The 25,653-nt window shown below is 59.6% G+C and overlaps 1 protein-coding gene and 1 long non-coding RNA gene across 7 annotated transcripts in view; one reads left to right on the forward strand and one right to left on the reverse strand.

Annotated features, from left to right (window-relative positions):
• Positions 1–25,653, forward strand: part of CASZ1 (castor zinc finger 1) — a 145,966-nt gene that overhangs the window by 73,690 nt on the left and 46,623 nt on the right. For 3 of the 6 annotated variants that reach the window (XM_037045249.1, XM_037045251.1, XM_037045250.1), the window contains exons 3-4: positions 6,461–6,517; positions 18,025–18,063. In XM_037045249.1, coding sequence (XP_036901144.1) covers positions 18,048–18,063 — 16 coding nt within the window. In that variant the 5' untranslated portion in view covers positions 6,461–6,517; positions 18,025–18,047. Of the gene's footprint in view, positions 1–6,460; positions 6,518–12,718; positions 12,833–17,386; positions 17,572–18,024; positions 18,064–25,653 lie in introns of those variants that run through there. The other 3 variants (XM_037045253.1, XM_037045248.1, XM_037045254.1) reach the window with 3 other exon arrangements.
• LOC118986360 (uncharacterized) lies at positions 4,630–5,467 on the reverse strand. Its single transcript, XR_005066354.1, has 2 exons — positions 5,265–5,467; positions 4,630–4,774 (listed from the first exon to the last, which is right to left on the reverse strand). It is a non-coding gene; the product is annotated as an uncharacterized LOC118986360 (long non-coding RNA).

The following is a 25,653-nucleotide window of genomic DNA, read 5'->3' on the forward strand; positions in this document are numbered from 1 at the left end:
ATCCAGAGGGTGGCGTGTCACCCAAGCTGCTGGGCGGCTGCAGAAGTCCCCTGGGAGCCTGGCAGAGACACAGATGGGCTGGGCCGTGTGTGTTGGGACCCACTCATGAGAGGTGACTCCATGTGTGCATGTGCAGGGGACCGGCAGCACTGGGGGTGGGGCATCGTGAGTATCTGAGTGACGTGTCCTGGGGGAGGCCCATCACGGGAGCAGCCTTGCCTTCCTGTGCTGTCATCTTGTCCCTCGAAGGTCTGGCTCGGGCTCAGGCGCACCAATCGGGCCGTTGTGGTCCACGCGGTCCCGGGGAACAAGAGGGCGAGCGGACCCACCTGAGACGCTGGATTCGCCCTCCCGCCACCTCGCGTGGCTTTGCTAACACACGAGCCGGGCTGCCGCGTGGGAGTGCCCCCCTCCTCTCCCGCCGCTGCTTCTGCTGCTTCGTTTTACTCACTGGGGGTAAAACACACACAACAAAATCTGCCACTGCGGCCATTGGAAAAAAGCGTGCGATTTACTGGCATCCGGTGCAGTTACAGTGCTGGGCCGCCACCGCCGATGCCCCGCTGCAGAACTTCCCTGTCACCCCAAACGGAAACTCGAGGCCCAGAGGCAGTGCCTCCCGCGCCCGCTCCCCCAGCCCCTGATATCCACTCATCTGCCTTTTCTGCTCATTCTGGACGTTTCCAGAAACGGAACCCCACGGCACGTGGCCTTCCGTGTCTGGCTTCTCTCCCTGAGCGTACATGTTTTCAAGGTTCATTCTTTTCACGGCTGAATAAGAGTCCACTGTGCGGTTGGGCCACGCGTTGTTTGTCCAGCCGTCCGTGGATGGCCGGACGGTTGGTGCGTGTCCACCTTTCGGCGAGTGTGAATAGAGCTGCTATAAACAGTAACACCCAAGTTTGGGGCTGAGTCCCTCTTCTCCGTTCTCTTGGGTCCATACCTAGGGGCAGAATCGCTGGATCTCTCCCTGGCTTCTTCAGGGCAGGGCCCTGGAAGCTAATGACAGGTCGTATTTATTGGGCACTTCCTGTGTGCCCGACCGCAGGGTTCCTCGGGTCTTCATGACAGCGGGAGCATGGAAGCTCCCCGGGGGCTCTCTCTGCCACTCTCTGTTCTCCGGGTCTAGGACAGTATCTGGCATAAAGTGGGTGCTTGAGGAATAGGTACCGAATGAACTACCTTTGAGGTGGGGACTCTTGTATCCCCACTTTTCAGCCAAGAGAAGTGAAGCGGCCTGCCCGCCTCAGGTCGAGTGGCAGTGAGGGACAGAGGCGGGCGTCCAGCCCAGGGCTCACTGACTCTGCCCTTCCTCTCGCATGCCCTGCGTCCTGCCTTGCTCCCGCCTCGCCCGGTGTCCGGTGCTCAACCGGTTCCTGACGATCCTGGTGGAACAGGGATGGGGAGAGACCTTGGGTCAGCCCACCTGACAGAGGGCTGGGCGGGGCCCGGAGCTGTGTTGTCTGTCTGTGCCTCTGTCTGCAGAGCATGCCTGTCTGTCCAGGGAGGCACTGCCCCACCTGAACGGGGCTGACAAAGCCAGACTGGACACTGCTGGGCACCCCTCTCAACACCCCGGGGAAGCCTTGCTGACCTTTATTTTCAAGGCCCTTAGACAGAGGGAGAACAAACCCGGCCACAGATCTGGACCCTCTTTCTGGGGAGCAGGTAGGAAGCACCACTCCCTTCTAGGACATGGGGACGTTTCTTCCCCTTGTGGGGGTCTCAGGAGGGGTGAGGAGGCTGGCCCTTCTCCTGGAGGGAGCCCTGAGAGAGGAAGGCAGGGTTGCCCATCCCAAGTCAGGCCAGGTCTGTCTCAGTTCATGAGATGGGAGAAGAAAGGAGGCGAGCTGGCATGAGGACCACACGGGACAGCACCCGGCAGGGGAACTGAGAGCCTCCCCCCCCCCCCGCCCCCGCCAGGTGTGAGATGGGGAGGGAGGAGAGCACGAGGCCCCAGGCTGGTGTGGAATCAGCAGAGGCTCCCCTCTGCAGGACAGGGGGTCCGCTGGGCACCTCCCAGCTCACTCACTTATTCATTAGAAATGCTCCCTGAGCCAGGGCTGGAGAGAACACGGTGGGAAAGCCCCATTCCTGTCCCTAAACAGCCAGAGCCTCCCTCTTGACCCTGGACAGATTTTTCAGGACTCTGGCCAAATTCTAGCCCGGGATGTGTTTGGAAACTCCCAGAGCTGACCCAGAGACCTGCTCAACTCCAGGGGCTGGCAGCCACCCCCACCTGCCGCCTGCCTGCCTAGGGGGGGCCGTTGCCTTTCCCCGGGCTGGGGCTGCCCGCCCACCCCAGCTGCAGCCCCGTCCAGCTCTAATGGCACCTGCTGCGTTGTGCAGGGCCCTCGGCCCCTCACTGCCACTGTGTAAAGTTTCAGGCCCCCTGTGACCTTTCTGTTTTGCCTGGTTGTGCTGTGGCGATCCCACTGACACGCATCCCCTCGAGTCAGTGTCCATTAGCTGCTTGGCCCCTGCCCGAGGCATTTCTCCCTGGCTCTTCTCCCCTGGTTCCATTTCTATTCTTTCCTCCTTTCCCCCTTTTTTCTCCCTCCCTCCCTCTCTCCCTCTCTCTTTTTTCACTCTTTTAACATGGTTTTCCTAAAAAGTTTTTTAATCAATCAAATTTGAGGCAGAAAATAGGTTTTGTCACGCCTGGTCCCGGGGTGGTGTGGCTCTCACTCAGACTCCTGACAGCTCCTCAATGCAGGAAGGAGGCCAAACAGAATATTTCTTGGGGAAAGTGCCCGTTTCCATGACACTGCCCCTTGTTGTCTGTGCTGCCCCCCTCCTCAGGCTGCCGGCTGACATGGCCCAGCCCCTGTGAACGGGCCCGGCCAGGGGGAGGGTGTGTGTGAGGATGGGGGAAGGGGGCAGGGGGCAGCGTGGGGGGGTAGATGGGCGGCCGACAGCTGCCCTGAGCCTCCGTGGCCTGAGCCTCCGTGGCCTGAGGAGCAGGTAGGGGCGCGACGGGGACCAGGAGCCCGGCCTGGTGCTGCATAATCATCTGGGCCTCATAAATATGGAGCCTGGGAGCCGGGGGTGAGACTCTCGGAAGCCAAGTCCTGGAGAGTTGGTGGCTCCAGCCAGAAGGGACCGCAGTTGGGTGAGACCCCTTCAGGTCCTGGCATGCTGGTCCCAGCAGCTTCTTCAGCCTTCCCTCAGGCCCTTTCCCTTCTCTCCTGGGCTTCCCCCTCCCCTGGGCTGAGGCAGCCCCCTCTCCACCCTCCTTGCCTTCCTTCCTGCCCCCCCCCAGCACCTCCTGTGCAGAGGGAGCCTCTGGTCTCTCCCAGTTCCCAGGCCCACGACCCCAGCTTCAGCACCCAGCAAGCTCCCTGTGTCTCTCCCACTTCCCCTCTTTCTCCTTCCCATCTCCATCTTCAGCCCTCTCCTCTCTCTTCTCGATCTCTCTTTCATAATTAATGATTAGTTTTCATTGGTTTGCTTAGGCGGCCTAATAGCGAATTAACAGAAGCCAGCCCAGGGCTTCCAGGCTCGGGCGAGAGAGAGACCACGGTGCCTCGGGCCTGGCCAGGGGAAGGCATGGGCAAGGCTGGGCAGTGGAGTCTGCCTTGGCCCGTGGGCTGCCTGGGCCGGCTCTCAGTGGGAGGGCCCGGCCACACCTGGCCGGGGCAGCAGCCAATGGGAAGAAGGCAACCGAATCTCCCCCGGCCTCCTGTTGGTCAGCTCTCTCTGTGTTCTTACTCTCCCCCTTACTGTGTTCTCGTCCACATGCAGGACACTTGACATGAGGGCCAGGCCCAAGGGGGCGGGGTCCGGCCTTACCCTGAGGCAGGGCTGGATTTCTATCCCACCCTGTTCCCTCCTGCCCTGAGCCGAGGGGATTTGCAGCCTGACATCTGGGGGTGGACATCCTGCTTTTTCTCTCGTTCAGGAGGGAGCGGTCACGGGCTGTTGTTAGCCCAGCTGCCTGCCTGCAGTCAGCCCCCCACAGCCTGGAAGTGCTGGGTACCTCTACAAAGAACTCAGCCTCTTGGTCCTCAGTTTTGTGGTCAGAGTACTTAGGATAAAGCATGTTGGGTGGTTGGGCAGCTGGCAGAGAGTGGGTACAGTGGTCACGATTTCTGAGCATGACACTTCTCTGTCTCAGCCAGTAAGGGTATGCTTAGCTTCAGCCTTCCTACGTGTAGGGGCCTCTGCTCTCCTCTGGTTTCCTGCTCTGTACCTTCCCCTGGCCTCACAGAATCCTTCCTGAACTACAGCAGCTTTCGGATTCTCCGCTGGGCCCTGGGTGCACCCAGTCCCTCCCTCACACGGGCCAGAACCAGACGCCAGGGACAGTGAGAGGCAAAGACAGATGGGAGATGCCCGGACAAGAATGCAGAGATGAAGTTGAACTTCCCAGGTCCCCACTGGGGTTCCGGAACCCGCCCGGTGTCCCAAATTCCACCCACCTACAGCCTCTGTACTCCTATCAGCCAGGCCACCTGCCCCTAGGGGCAGGTGAGGGACAGAACCCCAGCTCCCCTCCGGTCCCCGGGAGGGGAATCTCCACCGTGCAAATCTCCACCCCTCCCTCCCCCTCCTCCACCCCGACCAACTCCAGGAAAGTTTCCTCCCCGGTCGCTCTGTGTGATCAGATCTGCAAGTTGCTCTCTAAGCTTCTTGTCACATTTTGACTTAATGAAGTGCAACTGCTGAGGGATTTGGGTTCAGCGCTCCGGTCTCCGCGCTCCCTTGTTGTCAGAAAACAGGGTTGGTTGGGGACGGCAACACTGCGCTGTACGTCGTTATCATTCCGGTCAGTCTGTTTAACACAAAATTAAACAAAGAACTAATTAGTGCCTCATGAATTAATAAATGCACAGTTGCCGGGGAGGATGGAAGGGGAGGAAAAAGGTGGTGGAAGGGAGATACTGAAGTTGTGGAGTTGGGGGCTTTGGGGGTCCAGGGGAGGCTGGCCAGGGCGCCTGGAGAGATCTCAGGCGGGCCGGTGTGGGATGGACAGGACCCGGACAGGTCCCTGGGCCAGCGGACCAGCTGGGACATGAGCTGGGACATGAGCTGGGACAGCACAGCCTGCCCAGTGCCTCTCGGCCGAGCCCCAGGGTCTCCATCCCGCGGCCCCATGGCCCAGCCCTGCTTGGCCTCCACTTCCTCAGACTCTCCTCCCCGACTTCTTCCCGTTCCCACTCCTCCAACCTCTGCCCCCACCTCTGCCGTGGCGTGGCTCCCCCTTCCTCTCTGCTGCCCCCTATCTCAGTCGCCCAGCTCTCTGCCGACCCCCAGCTTCTCACCGCCTGGACCAGATGGGCGGGTGCCAGAGGCCCATGGGCGGCCCTCCCCAACTACCCAGTGCCCACCAGAGCCCTGTGTCCAGCAAGGTGGGCTCTGCCTGGGTGGGCACCCCTGCCAAGGCAGCCGGGCAAAGGCAGCAAAGGCTGGCGGAGGACCCAGCCCCCCTGAGGAGGACGTGTCAGGCACAATTAATACCATCTGTCTAAATATGTCCTAAGAAGGGCGGGTGGGCGGCAGGGCAGGGTGGCATTCTGGGAGCCCCATGCAAGGTCACCTCACCTCTCACAATCCCCCAATCTGATTTGGGGATTACACAGCCTAAGGAAACTGGTGTTATTCCTCTTGCATCATTGATAAGCCACAGACGAGGAGTAGGGAAGAAAACACACAATAAAGAGAAAGCCTTTTCCCACTGTGGGTAGAGTGCAGGGGCCCAGGGGTGGGGTTGGGGCTGGAAGAGGTGGGGCCTGGCTCTGGTGAGGGCGGGGCGGGGAGCCCAGGTCAACAGGCATCGGGCTCCTCGGGTTTTTCATCTGAGGAAGTCTGTCCATTTGACCTTGGCTCCCCAAACCCGCTCTGAGCAGGAGGGCCCGCCAGTGAAGACTTGCTTCGAGCTCTCCTTACGTGGGCCCCGCCCAACACGGAGTGACTCCGTGGTCTTGGGCCACTGAGGGTAGGGCCCTGGGGTGGAAGGCCCCCTCAGCAGCCTGTTCCTGGGAGCTGAGGCCCCTCAACGCCGTGGCCCTGCTCTGCCCCAACCCTCTGTTACCCACTTGGTATAGTGAACAGTTTGGCGTCTGCTGTTTTATTTCCAGTGGCTGGGGAAGAGACTGAAGGAGTCCCACCCTGATGCTTGGCTTGCAGCTCATAGGGGACCCTCCCCTCCCTCGCCCCCCTCCCCACACACACACAGTCCCACCTCGTGCCTCTGATCTTTGGTTACAGGCGCCCTGGGGGCTGTGTTTCCACGTGATCAGCTCCTACTGCTCTCTGAATTTTTTCAAATTTTGGTCGGCATAGACTTAAATAAGACAAAATCAGTGTCCTTTCAGTGTGTCTAAATTTTTGGCCCCCTTGTCCGGCCCTGGAGCATCAGCCCCTGGGCCCAGAGGTGGCAGGGAGCCCTCAGGCACCCAGCAGAGCGGTGGGCGTCCTGGCCCGAAAAGCTAACGGGCTCCTCTCTCTCCCTCCTCAGGATGAAGTGACTCCCCCCGCCCCCTGCGAAAGAGGAACCTCTAGGACCTGCTGCAAGGTAAGGCCGTAGCCCCTGCCTGACCCAGTGTCCCCTCCCCCACCGGTGAACCCTGGCCTAGTTACTGCAGGTGTCCCCTGGTCCCGCTGAGCATCCAGGAAGGGTAGGGAAGATGGAGCCTGAGAATGGGGGCCACCTTGCCCATTTGAACCCGGTGGGAAAGATGGCCTCAGCAGGAATGTCTCAGACTGGCTCTTAAGCTGGAAGCGGCCTGGGGACACCTGGACTGCAGTCTTTGGGCACAGAACGTGTTCCAGGTGGCGCAGGGCAGAGGGGCACCTGTGGTGCCAGGGCTGCCCGCCCGCTCTGCGGCACTTCCCACAGCCTTCTGCAGCCCGGTGTGCCTGCTGTGGGGACTGTCGCCGACTCTCCCCGGAAGGCCCGCTGTAGCTCGTGCACGGGGAACCTGGAGGACCTGGGAGGAGGGGGCTGGTCCCCCTGGGGCCTCCCCCTCCCTCCACGTGAGGCTGGCAGGGAGGAGGCCTCAGGCCTGGAGCCCAGAGCAGGCTGCTGCCTTGCCCTCCCCCAGGCCTAAGGTTCCCCGGGCTTGGCCTTCACAGGCGCTGTCAGACCCTGAGTTGCTCCAGGAACCCCAGGGCCACTGGGCCTAGGCCCCAGGCAGCGCCGTGTCAGAGGTGACCGGTGGAACGCCAGTGTTATGTAAATAGCGGGGCCTGCCCGGCGGGCGAGCTGACTGGCTGCGGCCATCCATCATCCCTGCTCGGCGGGGCGGGGGACAGACAGGGCACCGTGCGCCTGGCTCCAAACCTGTTTGTTTTCCCTTTGTCTCACGCGTTTTGGGCCGGCTGCGACCGGCTCTGGGTTTTGTCCCGATGGCCCCCTCCTGCCGCAGGACGGGGCGGAGGGAGGAGATTTGAGAGGCTCCCACCGCGGCATCTCTTTCGGACTTCAAAGGCTCCCCCAGCATTGTCTGTGCCGGCGGGCAGTGGCCCTGAAAAACGTGATCAGAGGCGGCCGGTGTAGGGCAGGCCCGGCCCGCGCCCTGCGCTCTCGCTGGGGCCCGTGGATTCCTCCCTTTGCCACCAGCACCACCCTGGTTACAGCTCTGCTCCCAGGGCCTCTCCCCTCGCCTTCCTCTCCCCTGGTGTCCCTGCCGGCCAGCCCAGCCCGCTGCCCCACTCCAGGCCTCCTGTCTCACTTTGCCACGACCTCACATCCCTCTCTGGGCGTGGAGACTGTTGGGAGCTACAAGGCTCCACCCCTTCCCCTCCTCCGCACAGTGAAGGGCTCTTAGGATGGTGGGATTGGGACGGGTGCTGGACATCTGCTTCCCATACCAGCCCTGTGCTTCTTCCCTTCTTTTACTCCATCCTCTGCCCATCCCTTCCCTCGGCTTCTTGGCAAGGTCCAAGCTGGATACTTCTGTCCCCCAGATACTGGGACGGAGCCTGGCGTCCCTGGTCCTGAAAGTCAGCCCTGGACGCTTCCATTCTCTGCAGCAAGACTTGGCAAAGTACAGCCCCAGGGGCCAAATGTGGCCCACTGCCTGCGTTGTAAATAAAGTTTTATTGGAACACAGCCACGCCCACCCATTTTCGTATAGGCTATGGCTGCTTTCACCCTACAGTGGTGGAGTTTGGGTAGCTACAGCAGAGGATGTTTGCCTGCAAAGCCTAAAATATTTACCATCTGGGCCTTGACAGAAAAAATTTGCTGGCTCCTGCTCTGGAGGTTCTGGCTCCTGCCTTCTTCTTTCTCGCTCTCTTTTTTAAGTGGTAATATACAAAACATGAAGTTTAACATTGTAACTGTTTTTGAGAGGACAGCTTCCTGGCATTATGAACTTGACAAGGTCGAGCAGCCGTCATTCCACCCCGTGCTAATTGCTCTGAGGGGCCCAGGCATCAGGCGCAGCGCCCTGTCCTGGGCTCCGTGCATCCCTGTCTCTGGGGGCTGCTCTGTCTCCCTCCTCCCTGTGGGACCTCCGCCTCCGCTCAGTCCCCCGTCCCTAGAAGTCCCTGCAAGAGTCCCTGCTTCCTCAGGCCTCTTGCTCCCGGCATCCCCATCTGTCTTTAGCGAATTCTTAGACCTACCATTTCCTCTTCTGTAAGGTGAGCAGAATACCTACTTTGCAGGATTCTTAGGACAAGGGAGCGAGTTAATGTAGTCGTAGGTGTCTAGCCTGGGGTCTAACTGGTGCCCCTGTTCCTCTCTTCTCTCCAGCCTCCTCTCCTCTTCCCCTGGGCAGGTTCCATGGAGTTCCCCACCCCTGTCCCAAAACCTCTGAGTCCGACTTCTCAAAGAAGGGGAGGCTCGCACCTCCTCCTGGGTAGTGGGCTAGGAGCTGTTAGAGATCTCAGGTTGGTCCTGGGTCCTCCGTGTCTGCCACCGGGGCCTGGGACGCTTCGTAACCAGTTTCTCCATCTGTGAGAGGGGTCCTGACCACCACGCGCCCCACGTCACAGGCTTGTTGCAAGTAGGGGGCTAGGGTGCCCAGAGTGCGGGGGCGGGGGGAAAGCTGTGCAGGTTGCACTGGGGCGCGGCCGCTAACTGGGAGGCCGGATGCTGCGTGTTGGGCGCTTGCTCTGCCTGCACAGGGGCAGGGACCACGGCCACTCTGACACATGACTGCGCTGTGAGCTAATGTGAGAGCCGGGCTCCAAGCCCCGGAGGAAGGGCTGGCGGGGAGGGAGGGAGGGAGGGAGGGAGGACAAGGGGCGGGGGAGGAAATGAAGCTGTACAGCAGTCAGAGGTCTGCGACCGGAGCGGTGTCCTGGCCACAGGCCATCCGCTCCTGCTGCTGTTGCTGCTGTCGCCCTCCCTGCCGTCTCTGCATGGACTCTGGGTCTCCTGGACGCCTCTCCTTCCCACGCCCCCCCGCAGCTTTCTCTCTGCGTCCCACCAGTTTCTCCCCCTCCTCTCCTTCCCACCACCCACACTGCTACACCCCAACTCCACGCTGGCTCTCTCTCTCTCTCTCTCTCTCCCCTTTTCATCTACTCCGAAGGCTTTACTTTACTTCCTTGTCACCCTAATTGATTGCATTAACCTTTCAGCGTATTGGATTTCCTCGGCATCGTGCAGAGAGCCCTGCGCAATATGCTTATAATCTGAGCCATAATGGACAGTTTTCAGTCAACAAGCCCCTTCTCCCATCTCTGCCACCAGTCTGTTGACATCTCTTTTGCCCAGGCCATTGTGGCCACTTCCCCCTGCCCCCAGGGACAGGGACTAGGGCTGGAACGAGGCAGATACAGCTTGACCCATCCCGGATTTCCCTGCCTCTCCCCTCTCGGCTTCCCACCTCCTCCTCCTCCTTGCACTCTGCTTCTTCAAACTCCCCCGCCCAGGTCCTCGACAGGCCTCTGGTCTTCAAGAGTCCTCTGAGCTCAGCACTCTGCTTCTGCCTAATGAGTGGCTGATGGGCCCAACTTGGATTTGGGGAATAAGAGTCCCTAGGGTTCCACCAAATGGCTCTCTCCCTCTCGTGCCTGGGAGGCTTTGGGGGGAAAGGGTGATCCGGAGGTGGAGGGGGGCAGAGAAGAGGTGACTGAGCTCCCTGGGTTCGCCTGGCCCCCGAGCCAATGGGAGGCCTCTGTGGACCTTCTGGAAGCTGGACTCGCTCCTGGAAAGGGTGGGGGAGCACAGGAGAGACAGAAAGAAGGGGATCTGCGGAAGCCCAGGGAAGAGAGAGACACTCTGTGGGGACTGCCCATAGGCACAGGCTGCCACTGCCTCTCCCAGGGGACAAGGGGGAGGCACTCGGACGCCCTGCTGGGGCGCCATGCCCCATACTGGTCCTGGGATTGTGACTGGGGTGTGCAGTGGGATGTCTCAGGATGTCTGTTTCTCATCTGACTTGGGAGCAATTTGTTCACACCCACCTGCCTTCATCAAGTGAAGAGAGGCGTGACATCAGCAACAGAGCCATCGGCTGGAGAGAATTCTTTGCAGGGCAGGATGCTCGGCCTGACAGGAGACTGGCAGGGGGGAGGCAGGAGAGAATGAGAGCTGGCTTCTCCTCGTGGTAGGAATGAGCTCCCTCCGGGCGGGAGCAGAAGGCGAAGGAGCCAGCCCAGGCCAGCCGCATGGACCTGGGAGTTCAGCAAGTCCTGGCCCATAGGTCCTGGCTGGGTTGCTGGCCCTGAGACGTGCAGCCCGGCCTGCTGAGTCTTCATTCACAACAGGATAGATGCTGGGTTGAATACATTAGTGTCAGGCCGGAGGAGCAGGACGGAAGGTCCCCTGGCCCCAGCACTTCCTCTCTCCCACACTGGTCTCTACACCCCCACGCCCCTGCCCATCATCTCCTCCTTCTGACCAACCCTCCCGCCCTGCAAAGGGCAAGCTATGGCGAGAGGAGGCCCGACTAGGTCCTTCCCACCCTCTCCCCGGAATTTTGGGGGTGGGCAGAGGGCGCAGCAGGGAGAAGACAAGCGGTGAATTAAAGTTTGGTGATTGTCAGCGTCAGGAGAAGCTAAATAACCCTGTAACTAGTATGAAGGTGAATTCACGGTCTGCTGCACATGGAAAATATGAGCACTCTGAGAGACGGAGGGAGTGAGCGGCGATCTGCCTGCCACGCCGGGCAGCCTCCTCTCCAGGGACCCGGGCAGGGAGGCAGGAGGAGGGCCACGCACTCTCCCATCCCTGCCAGGGAGCGGCTGCTTGGGGACCCCGAACAAGTATGGGGGCAGCTCAGCTGCTTGACAACCTACTGGCCGGGCACCAGGAACCCAGGGAGGCGTTTGTAAGCACACGGCAATGTGCCTTCATGGACGCCAGCCCAGGGCCTCCGCCAGACCGGCCGTCCCCATCCACATTCGTCACAATCGCTTGTGGAGCACTTATTCTGTGCCAGGCTCTGTACTGTGCCCTCACGCAACTCGGTGCCATATGTGCTACTGTCGTTCCCCATTTTGTCCCCACTTTGTAAAGAACCACTTTGTTGAGATATAATTTACATGCAAGGATACAATTCACAAGGTCATGCAACCGTCACCACTATCCAATTTTAGAATAGTCTCTTGGCCTGGAGAGAAACCCTGGGCTCATTAGCTGTCACTCCCGGTTCCCCTAGACCCCAGTCTTGGGCAGGCACTGATCACCATTCCCTCCCACACGGAGGCTCAGAGAGGGCCAGGTCTTGATTAAGGTTGCACAGCCAGTGAGCGATGGAGCTGGGATTTGAATCAAGGTAGTGGGTCTTCAGGGCCACAGCTCCACGAGGGACTGCCCCATGTCCTGGCTGCTCCCTCCCCCACCCAAGGCACAAGCCATGACACATGTTTCCGACAGCATGGGCTCAGGCATGTATGAGCACCATCCAGACACGCAGGCCCGGGTGGCAACATGAATCTCTCTCCCCGGGTACATTTGCCATTCCATACAGAAAAATCTCACAGCCCTCGGAAGGATGGCCAGGCTCCCCTCCCCTTGAGGCTCCTCTTCTGCACCCGAGCTTCTGGAAGGGAAGGTGGCCACGGGAACCTGTAGCCACCCGGGAGCGAAAGGAGCTGGCGGGACCTGGGTGGTTTCGGAATTTTAAAATGAGAAATCCCCGTATCTGCTGATAGCCGATAATTGTAACTGAAACAAAATGCCAACACAACATTCCAGAACAGGTCCCTGCCCAGGCTGGGGCCACAGGCTGCGCTGTGCCTACAGGGGCGACACGCTAGTTCCGGTCCCTGCGTCGCAGTCTCTCTGTCTTTCCTTCGTCTTCCACTCTCTCCTTCCCTCTGCCCTGCTCCTCCTCACCCTTTTCTTCCCCCCTGCCTCTTTCTTCCTCACTCTCTCGTGTTCCCACACCAAAACTTGAAAGAAAGAAAGAAAGAAAGAAAGAAAGAGAAAAGAAAAGAAAAGAAACGAGGCTTTTGACCATAGTCCTGCACTTGCAAAATTTGGGAATTAATGTGAAACTTACTGCCTCTGATAAGAGAGAACTACAGGGGCGAGAGACAAAGGGAAAGGCAGACATGAGAGAATGAGTGTCTGTTGGGTTTGGTGTGGGGTGTTTTTCCTCCTTCTTCTCTCTCCCTCCAAAGCGGAGGATCCGGCCGGGCCAGTTTGGATATTTATTAAGAAAAAGCCAAAGATAATTAACTTTTTTGTTTTTGTTTTGTTTGCGGGTGCCTCCCCTGCTGGCGCTCCTGACTGCCTGGCAAATTAAACCTGCTCCCTGGGTGCTGGGCCGCTGCAGCTTCACTGCTGGCTGCCCTGAAACTGCCGGGCCGGTCAGCTGCCCGCCCAGCCACCCACCCACCTGGGGTTTCAGACCTGGGGCCACTTTATGCCACCACTGATGCCACCGCCCCGGGCTCTTCTGACTTGTAGAGCAGCCTTTAGAGCAGGGTAAGTGGTCTGGGTGGGGGAGGGGGGGAGAGAGGATGGCTCTCCCGTGGGGCAGGGGCACGTCTTCTGGCCAGTTCAGGGCTGCCGGCTTCCCAGAGAGAGTGAGCTGGAAGGGCAGGGAGTGGCCAAGTTGGGACCATGCTGACCTGGAGCCCTTCTCCCGGGAGCTGGGTGCTCTGCCAGGACCCATGCCCTCGGGAATGCTCTGCAGGAGACTTGATGGGGTGGAACCACCTCACCATATCTGTCCACCCTTGACCCTAGGCTCCGTTCCCTCCCATCTCTGACCCAGCCCAGGCCACCTGGGGGTCGGCAGGATGGTTAGGGAGCTGGCGCTTGGGCAAGAAGCTGGCCTCCTCTCGTCTGCTGCCCTAGAATGCTGCAGAACCCCGAGGCCAAGCTCTGACCTGTGCCAGGGCCAGGGCCAGGGCTAAGAAGGTAGCAGTTATGGGCTTCTTGGTTGGGGACAGAGGTGAGGGCTTCTCAGGAGTCAGGACAGCCAGGAAGGAAGGCAGGTTCTCTCCAGGGGCCAGCCCAGCCCCACACAGAAAGGGTTTGGTGTGGTTTGCTCCTCTGCGAAATTAATATGCTCCGGCCCCTCCCCTGAACGGCCCGATCCTCTGTCCCACTGGCTCTTTCCCCAGTTGGGCAAGCAGGCAGCCATGTGAGGTCCCTGCAGGTGGGGAACCTGCATTGGAGCTGGGCACAGAGAGGAGGACATTTTTCAAGTATTTTGCTGGCCCTCTTTTTTTTTCCTGTGAAATATAAGGATGTGCAATTTTTTTGGTTTCAATTTAGCATTGGAGAATTTTATAATTTAGTAATTAAAATCTCTGATAGGCTTTAGAAATTGCGGCTAATTGAATTTAATGGGAAGATGATTTTCAATTTTATTTGATTACCGGGACCCCTGGCATCGGTATTTATGGGAAAAAAATGGGAAATGTGCTGTGTGGGCTAAGATGGCATAATTGAATTAGGGATAATCGGATTTCTCCGTCATGAATTTCACTATAATTTTCCTATAATTTTCCATTAGATATCTAGTTTACAAATATTCACAAAGAAATGAAGCTCTTTCGGAATGGAGATTGCTGGCTAACAGGATTACGGGCCCGAGCGTGCGGCCGTGCCAGCCCCTGGACCGCCATAATGCAGTCCCTGTATCTGCCTTGCACGGGGCTCCAGCCCGGCCTCAGCCCCTCGCTCCGCCACCCACTCTGCCACTCCTCTCCACCCTTTGTTTCCTCCGCGCCTGCGCGCCCCCTGCCCGGACACCCGCCCTTTTGAGGCCCGCCCTTTTGAGGCCCGCCACCTCTCGTGGCCCGGCAGACTGTCCTGTCTCTGGGCCACGGTGTCTGGGCGCTGCCCTCTAGTCCCACCACGCCTCCCGTCCACAGTCTGCTCGCTCGCTCTTTGCTCTCCCTGACACCCTCCCTCCCTCCGCCAGCCTGGGGAGTGCGCTCACACGCAAACACACGGACTCCCTCGCAGGTGCGAACACGCTTGTTCACATGCGCACACAGTCCTTTGGCCAAGGCTTCTGTGCCCTGGCCCAGTCACCTCGGAGGGAACCAGTTTATTGGGATCCTGGGGTGGGGTGCAGGAACAAAGGAGCTTTGTTCAAGTTTATGTGAAAGTTACAAATTCAAAATGAGAGCAGATAAAGCATGAGATACCTGGTGTGTAAACAGGCTGGTGAGTGAGAAGGCCCCAGGCTCGGGAGGGAGAGAAAATGAGTGGGCAAACTGGGGGTGCAGGGGACTGGGAGCCAGAAACTGAAGCTTGCCTGGGGAGAGCCACAGGTTTCCCCCGGACTCGTGTGGGGGGCCTGGGAGTGGGATTGCTGAGCAGGTCTCCACTGTTTCTCTTGGAGGTGAGGCCTGTAAGGAGCTGGTGGCTCCAGGCCCGGGGCCCCGAGACCAGGAGGAATTGGGGCATTGGGCTTTCTGTCCCCCAAGTCCCAGGTACAGATGTCCTCACTGTGGCTTGGCCTCAGGGTCTAAGGAGGTGTCACCACATCAGGATCCTCGAGTCAGAAATGGGTCACAGATGCCAGAGTTCTGGGCCTCTCCCCTTCCTAGGAGCACACACCCGAAGAGAGACAGAGAGAAATGTGGGACCCCTCTGAGTTCTCTGACCCACACCCAGGACCCCAATGCCTCAGCCTTTTTCTCAGACCCTCTCAGATCAAAACACACCAAGAGGGCCTCACCTTCTGTGCCCCTGGGGCCTGTCCTCCACGGAGGCCCCTCACTCTTGGGCAGAAGCTCTTAAGCCTGTAGTGGCTGATGGTGGCCATCATCTTGGCAGGACAGAGGCCCAGGAGGCCCCACCTCCCTCCACCAACGCTAGCTGCGCTTGGCAGCTCCCTCTGGCTGGCTCTGCCTTCCTTCCAGCTCACTTAGTTCTGTCCCTTCAGCCATTCCTCTCCAGTGCAGACACCTTCAGATGCACCAGGAAATTGCCCTCTGCCCTTGTGTCTGAGGTTTCCTTCTGCATTCCAGATGCCCAGACTGGGAGACAGACACTCGGGATGCGGGTTTGGGATTGACCGTTGTTACAACCCAAAGCCCCAGACCTTGCTTCGGGAAGTCATGGGTGGTAGGATGCGTGTACCCCAGAGCAGCCCTGGATGCAGATGCCCGGTCTGCGATCCTGCATGGGGAACAGGAGCTCATAACCCCTCTGCCTGGCTGCCCTGTGCCCCCAGTTGTACCAGCCTCTGGGTAGCACGTTTATTTAGGGAGCCTTGCTCCCTTATTCAGAGTTTTAGGACCAGGAGACACTCAGTAAGCTTCTGGGCCTCCACCTACTCTTCCCACATCAGGATGGGGCAGGCCTAAAGGGCAGAAGGCTGTGTGACCACCAGGAACGCCAAGAAGGCATCGGGGAAGGCAGTGAAGTAGGTGAGGGATGCTAGCCTCCTTGTGAGGCCATTTGACACTAAAGAGCAATCCAAGAAGAAAGAAAAGGAAAGTGGGAGAAAGTGTAGATTGTTAACTCCCTGACTTCTTTGCCCCAAGGCCTCCTTGGGCCCCTCTCTTTGCAAAATAGAAATATTGCAAAAATAGGCCAGTGCCATTTTGCTGAATGCCAAAGACCAGAGAAAGACCTCCTCCTACTGAAGTCAGTGTGGCATCCCCTGAAACAGGAGAGGGAAGGAAGGCAGGCTGGACACAGAAGGGGCAGAGGGAGAGCTAGTGACAGCCAGATCCGGGTGCTTCACTCGCACAACTGCCCACATTCCTGCTCGCCTGGCTGCCTCCTTCTTGAAGACCCCGCGAGACCCAATGAGGAACTAGGAACGCTAAAATTTAAGGAATCTCAACTCATCTGAGCCACAGCAGGGACGTTTGGGGACCATAGAAGGGTGGCCCACCAAAGGGCCTTCTTTGAGAGGAAAGGAGAAGGGGCACAGGGTAGACGGAGGTGCAGGTGGCAGGACGCTAGCTCCTGGTTGGGGCGGGGCGGGGGGAGGGGGGGTGCCTGTGCCCTGTCTGCCAGGGCCTTTCAAGAGGCACAGCGCCAGAGGCGAGAGGGTGGGAAGGACGCCCAAGTGATCGCGTTCCGAGAAGAGATAAAAGTTTCTGTCCTGGCAGGGTGAGAGAAGAAGGAGGTGCTGCCCACCTCCCCCCCATTTCTAGCTGCGGGGCTGGATACTCAACTTCGGGGCAGGGGGAGATGGCCGGAGAGCAGGGCCGTGCAGCGGCCCGGGGTTGGCCCGCGTCGGGAGGCAGCCAGGAAACCGAGGCGGCAGAAACCCGGGGTTCCCCGCGCTCCTGGAGCCTGCGAGCTGTGGGAGGCCGACGCGCGTGTTTCCCAACACACCCAGCCCCGCCGCCCCGGAGTCTTTTCTTCTTTGAACTAAAAAAGCAACTCCACCAACACGCGGTTCGAGTACCAGGGGGAAACAAAACCCCTGCTACCCTGGCACCCGGAATCGTGGGAGTGCGCGAAGGCGAGTGGGACAGCGCGCGGCTCGGCGGCGCGACCCCACGGCGCTCACACCTGCGCACGCCCGCGCGGAAAAGTTTGCGCGGCCGCGCACGCCGCGAGCTCCAGGCGGACCGGCGCTTGGGAGTGAGTCCGCGCGCCGCCGCCGCCGCCGCCAAGTCGGGCTTGCGAGGCAGGAGCTCAGAGGGGGGCGTGCGAGCGCGCGCCCGCCCGCCAGCCCGCGTCCGGCCGGAGTTGGTGCGGGTGCACGAGCCTCCGCCGACAGCGCCCGCCCGCTCCCGCCGAGTCCCTCCTCCCTCCCGCGAAGTCTGAGGTTTAGGGAATCACTGAGCCAGTAAGGCCATAAGGCCGGCCGCCCGAGCCGGTGCGCTGAGGCCTCGCGCGCACGCGAGGGAGTCGGCGCGTGTGAGGGAGGGAGCGAGCGCTGGGCGCGGCGCGGGCGAGCGCGAGCCCATTCACTCCGGCCTCCGGCTGGCGGGTGCGCGCGCGGGCGGGCCGAGCTCTGCTCTTTCACCTGCCGGGGCGGCGCGGGCCGGGCCCAGAGGAGGCGGCGCCCCGTCCGCCCTGCCAATCACCTCGGCGCCTGGCAGCGCCCCCGGCCGCTCCCGCCCACCCGCTCCCTCCTGCCAAACTGTTACCCTGAGTGTTACCGTCAGGAGCAATGACATCAGGGCTTTAAAACAACTTGTTATTCGGGGAGTAATCAGTTGCAATTAGGCATTAATTAAGTATTATGAAAGTTGATTATTTAAGTGAATTCGGCTTTCGACTCTCCGACTATGGTGAGTACCCGAGTGGGGCGGGGGAGGGCCGGGGGCGCGCCGCGGGGCTCCGACCCCCGCGCGGGGCGGGGGGCGCGGGCGGGGCGGGGGCGGCGGGAGCCCTGCCGGACAGGCGGGCGGGGGCGCCCCTCGGCCTCGCGGGCCGGCCAGGCCCCCAGACCCGGGCCACGTCTATAAATAGTTTCTCTTTTAGTTTAATAAACTCGAGAGCAGAGCGGAGCTGCTCTGCGTGTGCAATGCGGGAGCGTGAGAGCGAGAGGGGAGGGAGGGAAAGTTTCGCTCTCTCTCCCCAGGCCCCCTTCGCATTTCTCCCCCAGTCCCGGGGACTTGTCGGCCCCTCGATGGGGGGCGCGGCGAGCGAAGGGGGCGGAGGGGGTGTGGAGCGGGGAACACTGCGAGAGACTAAACCGATTTTTTTTTCCTTCCCTCTTCTTTTTGCGGCGACCTTCGAAGAGTTTGGGACCAAGGAGAGGAGAATGGATCTTGGTACAGGTACCGGCCGGTGGGAACCGGGGGGTGGCTCTTTCACTTTTCTTTCGGTTCTTTTACGGAAGTTATTATTTTTAGCCCAATGAGGTAGCAGCTGGGCGGGGGGGCGGGGGCCGGCCAGAAGAGGGTCCGGTGCCGCTGCGCTTCTCGCCCTGGTTTCTGGATTGCGAGGCTCCGGATGATATTATTGTTATTATTTGTTACTTGCTTGGTGACTATGACTAACTTGATGCTTGTCATTATGAAAGAACGGAGGGCAGACCGAGCTGGGGGGCACCCAGAGAGAGGATTTAGGGGTTTTTTGTGGGGGTTTTTGTTCTCCATGTTTTTTGAATGGCTCCGTGTGTTTTCTGTGTTTTTTAATCCCTGCAAAAGATCTCTGTGTGTCTGGCTGTGGGGTGTGTGTTTTTATTTTTTTAGTGGGGGGTGGTTTAGTTTTTGAAAGCAGCGTCCTGTTGGGAAAGGTGGTTAGTCTGGTTTCGGGGCGACTGTCTCAAGGTAAAGGAATTTAATTTATTTGGGACAAGGCTGTGTCGGATGATCAAACTGCTTATTATGGCTAATGAGTATTTTTCACCTGAGAATCCGTGGGATGAGGCGGCTGTTATCAGTTCAAAGTGCTGGGCCCAGGACTCTCTCCCATCCCCCTTTCTAGCCCCCACCCTTGGACCGCGTAGACCAAAAGAACTACCACATTTGGACGTCTGGGTTTTGTGGGGGGCTAGTATGGTGCCTAGGCCAGGGTCCCAGAGAGCATGGTGCTGGCCTGGGGCAGAGTGCGTCCAGAGATTTGGGCGTTTTACTGGCTTTAATCTAATTTTGCTCCGTATTTCTCTCTTCTTCCCATCTGGGGTTCTGACCTGAGCCCAGAGTGAGGTTTACTGCAGCTCCTTGGGCTGCTGCGCTCTGTTGAAACAAGGTTTGGAGCAGGACCCAGCAGACCCTCCGCTGACAAAAGCAGCCGGCTTCTTCCTAAATGTTTTTAAGAGAAGGTGGCCGTGAACAGGCTGGTAGTTCGCCAAGACTGATCTCTGAACCCTCCTCTGACACTGACAGAGAGACGTGTGCTATTGGTGGCTGTTCCAGTTGTTTGTAATGGGCCCAAGTTCATAGCATTGTCCCTGGGGACCCGTGAGCTGACATTTGACCTTCTAAGGTCAAAGGGGATGTGGTAGAGAAGACAGGAAGACAGCACCCAGGGCCCAGGGAAGGCAGCCTGCTGGTTGGCTTTGGGAAGGCCGTGGTGGGAGTGAAGGGTTGTTGAAGTGTTAAGACTACACCCAGCCAGACAGGGTCCTGGTGTACCTGATGTGGAGGTCCTAAGGACCTTTGTGCCCAGGAAGGGTGTGACACCCCCTGCTGGGCAAAGTGGTGAAGGTGTCTAAGGCCTCTGCTGCCACCCTGCCCCTCCCTGCCCCTCCCTGCCCTCCACTCCCACAGGGGAGCAGCCCGCCCCCACCTCTAATCAGGTGTCTCATCACCTCCCTCTCAGGCCCCACCCCCTCTCCTCGGAAATGGGGCCCCCACCCATCTCTATAAGAAGCACACCTTACAGATGGGCCAGGTAATGCGCCACCCCCTACCTGGGGCAGGCCACACCTCTGCTTGTGGGCGGGCACATGGGACCCTGGCATTACTCAGCTGGGAGGCTGGGCCGCCTTTGTGTTCCGCCTTCTAACCTGGGTGCCAACTGGAGCTGGCGTCCATCCTGCCCTGCGCCAACCAGTCCCTCCCAGCAGACTCCAGGGTCCTTCTGTAGGGGGTCCTGATGAGGGCGTAGGCCTCCTGGGCTCGCAAGGGGCAGAACCTCTAGTAGCCTCTCTCCTGGGCCGTATGGAGACTCGGTTCTCCCGGTGCAACAGGCACAACATTTGGCAACTTTTCCTAGAAGCTAGAGGGGCCCCTGAGGTCAGCTGGTCCTTCTCGTAGCCAGAGCAGGGCACTCCCAGCACAACCCAGGCCTGGACTCTGGCCACCAGTGAGGGGAGGTCCAGAGTGTCAAAGTTCTGACTGTTTCTGGGAGGAGTCATCTGGTGATACCATCTCAGCCTTTTCTTTGAACTTGAAAGTTTCACTTAATCTCAGAACTTCAGAAGAAAAGCGCTTTTTCCCCTCTTCACTAAAAAAGGGAAGCAGGTGGGAACTCTGAGATCCCCTCCGAGCCATCTCTGGCTAACTCTGTGGTCGTCTTCCCTCCACCTCGCGGGCATACCCCTGGACACAGCCAGGGCCAGGGGCCTTGTTTGTGGGCCAGGCTCATTGCTGGTGTGGTGAGGGGTCGTCTTCTTTTGTGGGACTCTAGGCAGCTGCCACCCAGGGCCTCTCTAGCACAGTAGAAGGCTGGAGGCACAGGGGCCCAATAAGCATTGGATCAGGGGTTAACATCGCTGCGCCCCGGGACAGCTCCGGGCCCCGTAACACTTCAACTACAAGTGACTCAGTGGTCGGAGAACTGAGGCTTCTCAGGAGGGAACAGCAGGATCTCAAGACCCTCAGGGGCCATGTGGACCCCTTTTCCCCCACCATAGTTCAGCCAAGGGCTGGATCAATCTGGACGTCTTTAGCAATAAAAAATGCCGATGTCGTCCTAATTCACCAGGCCCCGAGATGACAGCAAATTTACATTTTTTAATTAAACTAGCAGCCAGTTTTTATGAGAGGGGGTTGGGTTATGCAAATCAAATGGTTGTGTACGGAAGATTAGGAGAGTTTGGGAATAAATTCCACAAATGCTAATAAAAAAAAAGGAAAGAGAAAGAGAGGGAGGGAGGGAAGAGAGAGAGGAAGAGAGAAGGACGTCGTTCCATCAGGCCCTTTTAGAGTGATTTCCCGGGGGAGGGAGGCGGGAGGAAGCTTTCAGATGCAGGTAGGCCTGTCCTGCAGTTGGGAGGCTCCGCAGGGGCAGGCCCCACTAGGCCAATTCCTGGGCCCCGGGCAGAACTGGAGGCCAGGCGACAGTGGCTGTGAAGGAGCAGTAAAGCTTTGAAAGGGAACTTTCCCTTGATTTCCTGGGATCTGGTTATAGTTGCTCCACTCTCTCTAAGGGGAACTCGGGAAAAGGGGGAAGGGCTGTTCAGAGTTAGAGCTGCTCATCAGAGGAGTCAAGGTAGGCTCTGCCCGGCCAAGGACCGAACAGGCAAGTTCACAGGGATGGCCAGGGACCACTAGGCACCAAGTCTGCAGCGGCCATGTCGCAGAGGCGAGTGAATGGGACGAAGCGGTGCTGGGACTTTGGCCTGAGTCCCCCTTGCATTGCGTGCAGACCCCCAGGGCATCCTGGCCCAGGCCCTGGCTGTGCAGGAGGCCAGAAAGGACGGGGTCCAGGGAGCTGAGCCAGGCTGGCACGGCAGCTTGGTTCTCAGAGTGGAGTTTCCTAGTAGCCGTGTGCTTCCAGGGCACTGTCTTGAGGTAGGAGAAGAAAGGCTACAGGCTTCTTCCAGGTGGTATAGGATCCCAGGGGCGAAGAAGTTGCCTTTTGCAGGCCAGCTTCTATGTGCGCTGCTTAGGCCCCTGCTGCCCAGAGCGTCAGCCCACCTCCAGGCTCTTAGGACTTCCGTGAGCCTCCCATTCGAGGCCAGCAGCTGCCAGCACCAGGATGGAGGCTTCTAGGAACCTCGCTGGCTCCGATTACACCTTGGGCCCGGTGTGTGCTGGGGATTGGGGAGGTTCCTGGGCTGATTCTGCAGGAAGAGAGTCCATGCCGGGCTTGGCACAGAGCTGGTCGCCCTCAATCTGCCTTCCTCAAGCCTTTGCTTGGCCAGATACACCCACTCGACCAGTCTAAGCCAGGGCCGATCCCTGCGGTGAGGTTGGGCACCGGTTTTGCCAGTCTGCTGTGGGGGGCAGTGCCATCTTGGCAAGAAGGAGCAGGCAGAGCCAAGGACAGAAGAGGCTCTGTCGGAAGTGGCGAGCTTCCTGGTGCTGTTCAGACGGAGGCTAGCTGTGGTGTTTGGAGGGACTGGAGCATCAGGTGACATGCAGGGTCTCTGGCCCCCCCCACTCCCAGCTGGATCTCACTGGGAGGATTCAACAGGCCCATTTCGTGGGGGCGTTGAGTGGACAGGGTGAGAAGGGTGTTGTTTGGACCTTTCCTCTCGAAGGAAGTGTTTGGGACAGGCAGTCCTGGGCCATGAAGTGGCATCTTCCCAGCGCCGCCTGAGTCGTACCCACGACATCGGAGCAAACCCAAGATGAAAGACCCAGTGGAGCCATTTCCCTCCAGTGGGGGGCAGAAGCCTCGAGGGTGGGTCTGGGAAGGATCCCTACCAGCCCCACCCCCAGGCCCTTTCTCCCCGTAGGGACCAGCCAGGGAACCCCAACGCCTCTCCTCTCCCAGAAGGACACTGGGGCCAGTGTCAGAGCTCTCTGCAGGCCTTGCTGTCACCCCTGGGTCCCCCCACCTGCCATGGCCAGGGAGTCTGGCTGAGTAGCAGCCTGGGTTTTTATGATGGAAAAATAAAATAAATGGAGGCTACCTTTGGAAGGCTGAGTCACGACAGCAACCTCTCCTCATTAAAGCTGCTGCCCTGGCTCAAGTCCCCTGGCAGGGGATTGGGTGGAGCCCGGGAAGGCTCCGGGGCCCTGACTCCTCCCCTTCCTAGACCCTGCCAGGTTCGGGATGCTCCTGCCCCTTCAATCAGCCTCCTCCGCTGGCCTGGCCGGCCCACCATTCTTAGAAAGATATGACTGTGTCTCCTACCTGACCCTCCACTCCCCACCCCAGGCCACAATGCCCTCCTTGCCACTCATTTTAACCCCTGACCTCCCTGACTGAGGCCGCTCCTCCTTCCCCTCCTCCTCCTTCTCCTCCTCCTCATCTTCAGGGGAAAGGAAGTTGCTCTGTAGTAATTACAGCCCGTGGGTCCCCAAGGCAAGCAGCAGCTGTTCCGGGATAGCTAGGCCAGGGTACAGCCGGAGGAGGAAGGAGCCAGGGAGGAGGTGGTGGTGGGGGAGGAAGAGGAGAGCTAGTGGCCCCAGGGCGCAGAGAAGAAGGGATGCTTCACTTGGAATGATGGCGAAAGGTGGCACCGCTTGGTGGTCCAGCAGTCACCCGCAGCGGAGCATCCTCACACCCCAGATCCATCAGGACATCTCGTGCCCTGTGAGGGGAGAGCCCCATTCAGGTGGTGAGGTCTGAGGTTCAGCCCGTGTCTGGGAACACCCTCCACAGGAGCTGCGGAAATGAGGACCACCTGGCGGAGGGAGGCAGGTGTGTTCATCTGTCGCGCCAGGCAGAGGAGCACAGGGGCAGCGAGCCTGGGGAGCTCTGTGACGAAGTGGCCTTTGGACCCGATAAAGGACGGGCGGCGTGGAGACTGATGGAGATAGGCAGACAGTTTTCACCTTCCAGACTCCCACCGGGCCTCTCCTTTCCTGCGTCCTGTATCCCTCCCCCGACCTGAGGGCATAGCTCTCGCTTCCCACTGTGCAGCCCCAGTTTTCTGTTCCTACTGCTCAGGTAGCCCTGCTCCCTAAAGCCAGGTGCTCCTGCCTGCCGTTCTCGCTCCCTGCCCCTTTTTGGGCTCACACCCAGCTGGCCCTGGGGAGAAATGAGAGGCTGACTGAGGACCTGCTCCTCGGAGGAGCTGCCCATGCCAGTGACATCAACATGTCAGGGCAGCACTCAGACTTCCAGACCCCAGAGGGCCCCCAGAGGCCGAGGCCAGGGACCCTGCGTTCTTCTGTTACCGTTGTTCATGGCAGCGACTGTCAGAGTTAACTCCATGCCCGCATCTCCCAGTGCCCAGCACAGAGCTGGTCTGGCGTCTTCCCACGGTGAGCGCCTCTTCTCCGAGTGCCCCCCGGCTTCTTACGGGGGCAGGCAGGAAACCTTGGCTGGTCCTCTTGGGACTGGGTTTTAGCTCCTCGAGAGCTTTCCACAGCGAGATGCACAGGAAGGGGTGTGGCTGGGATTAGGAATGGTGTGAGGGGGCAAAGGGGTGTAAAGAGAAGGACAGTCGCTGCGTGGTCAGGTGGGGAGCCCGAATCATCTACAAACCCTAACCGCAGCTCGGGGCCGGGAGGGTCTGGGGTGTGAGGTCAGACTTGGCACGTGGAGTCCGTTGCCTGTGGGAGGCTGGAGGGCAGGCGCAGCGGGTGGTCTGGACTTCCCTCTGCCTCTTCCCTTGTCCATCTGCGTCTTCTCCCAGGCAGTCTTCACTGGTATATGCCCAGCCTGTCTAGCCCCTGCAGCCAGTCCTAGGACCCCTCCAGTTAGGTAGACCCAGTGCCAGCCCACATGGCCAGGGCAGAGGCCCCTGGTGCGGTGTTTTGGCTTCTCCCGAGCTGGCTGTGGGGTGGGCTCTCCAGGCCCCCACAGGCCGCCTCCCGAGGCTTCTGGCCTGACAGTCTCAGTGAGCGCCGCTGGCTCTTGGCCGCCGGGACCCTTCCTAATTTCAGGAGGGCTCTCTCTCGGCAGAGGGCACCGCCTGGCCTTAGGGGAGAGGATGGAGCGGGGGGTGGACACACTCTGCAGCTCCGGGGACCCCGGATTTGCAGAGGAAGCCCTCCTGAATCGAGTGTTGGTCGGTGTCGGCCTTTCCTTCCAGGGCTTTCTCCCTGAACTAAAGGCAGGGAGGGAAGGTGCCGTGTGAGCACGGGAGACGCCCTAGGTCCCGGAACGCCAGCACAGCGGGAGAGCAGGGGGCATGCGGGAAGCCAGTGGGGAGAGAATTCTGAAACTCTGTGCCGATCTCCTTGCCTGTGATTTTTCAGCTCCTTCTAGTTCAGGGGCTCCCTCTCCGCCTCCACTGTTCCCTCAGCCCAGGAGCCCAAGGCCACAGCCATCCTGGAGGGCTGCCTGGGGGACAGGGGAGCCTGGGGGAAGAATTGGCCAGGTGCCCCACTGCCCAGCAGGGGGCGCCCCACTGTACCTGCCCCAATTCTAGGGATAGGGCCGCTGGTCCTGGGTCTGGTCCAAGCCTTCTGGCCAGGGGTGGGGGGAAGGGAAGCCTACCTTCCCCACCCCCAGAGGTTCCTTGGCTGAGTTTGTTTTGCCAGGGTGACCTGTTTAATCATCTCATTTTCTGGTGGCCGTTTATTCCTCGTTTCCACGGTTACGGCCCCATTAAGGGGAGAAGCAATAAGGCAGCGAGTCAAACAGGTAATAAAAACATTAAAGCCCATGTGCACAGAGGGAGGGCGGGTGGTGGGAAGGGGCTCGGCGAGGTGAGACGGCCTGGGGAGGCCACCCGGACTCGCCCTGCACAGCCGAGAGGGCTCCCGGCCGGACGTGGTGGAGGACCACTCCCCAGGGCCTGGCTTCTGGGCTGGGCCCTTTGGGGGCCCAGGCTTAGAACCAGCTCAGCACCATCCTCAGCCCTTGGTCCCCTGGCAACTGGGTTGGGAAGTAAAACAGGAAGGAGAAAAGTGAGAGTGAGTGACAAAAGCCTCCCCCAGGACGCTGGCTTTCGGCCTGGGTGACCCGTGTGCGGGGCCCCACCTCACTCGCTCTCGGTGGGGGAGGGGAGTGATTTCTGACATTGTTTTGAGCTCTAGAACTTTTTTCTGCCAACTTTATCAGAAAGCATATTTGTGGTGAGTGTTGCTAACAAGACCAGTCTGGTGAGTCACCGTTCCTGGTGTGGACGGCTC

Source organism: Sturnira hondurensis, unplaced genomic scaffold, assembly GCF_014824575.4.
Source record: "Sturnira hondurensis isolate 20B ecotype Veracruz unplaced genomic scaffold, ASM1482457v3 Scaffold0004257, whole genome shotgun sequence".
Lineage (NCBI taxonomy): Eukaryota > Metazoa > Chordata > Mammalia > Chiroptera > Phyllostomidae > Sturnira > Sturnira hondurensis.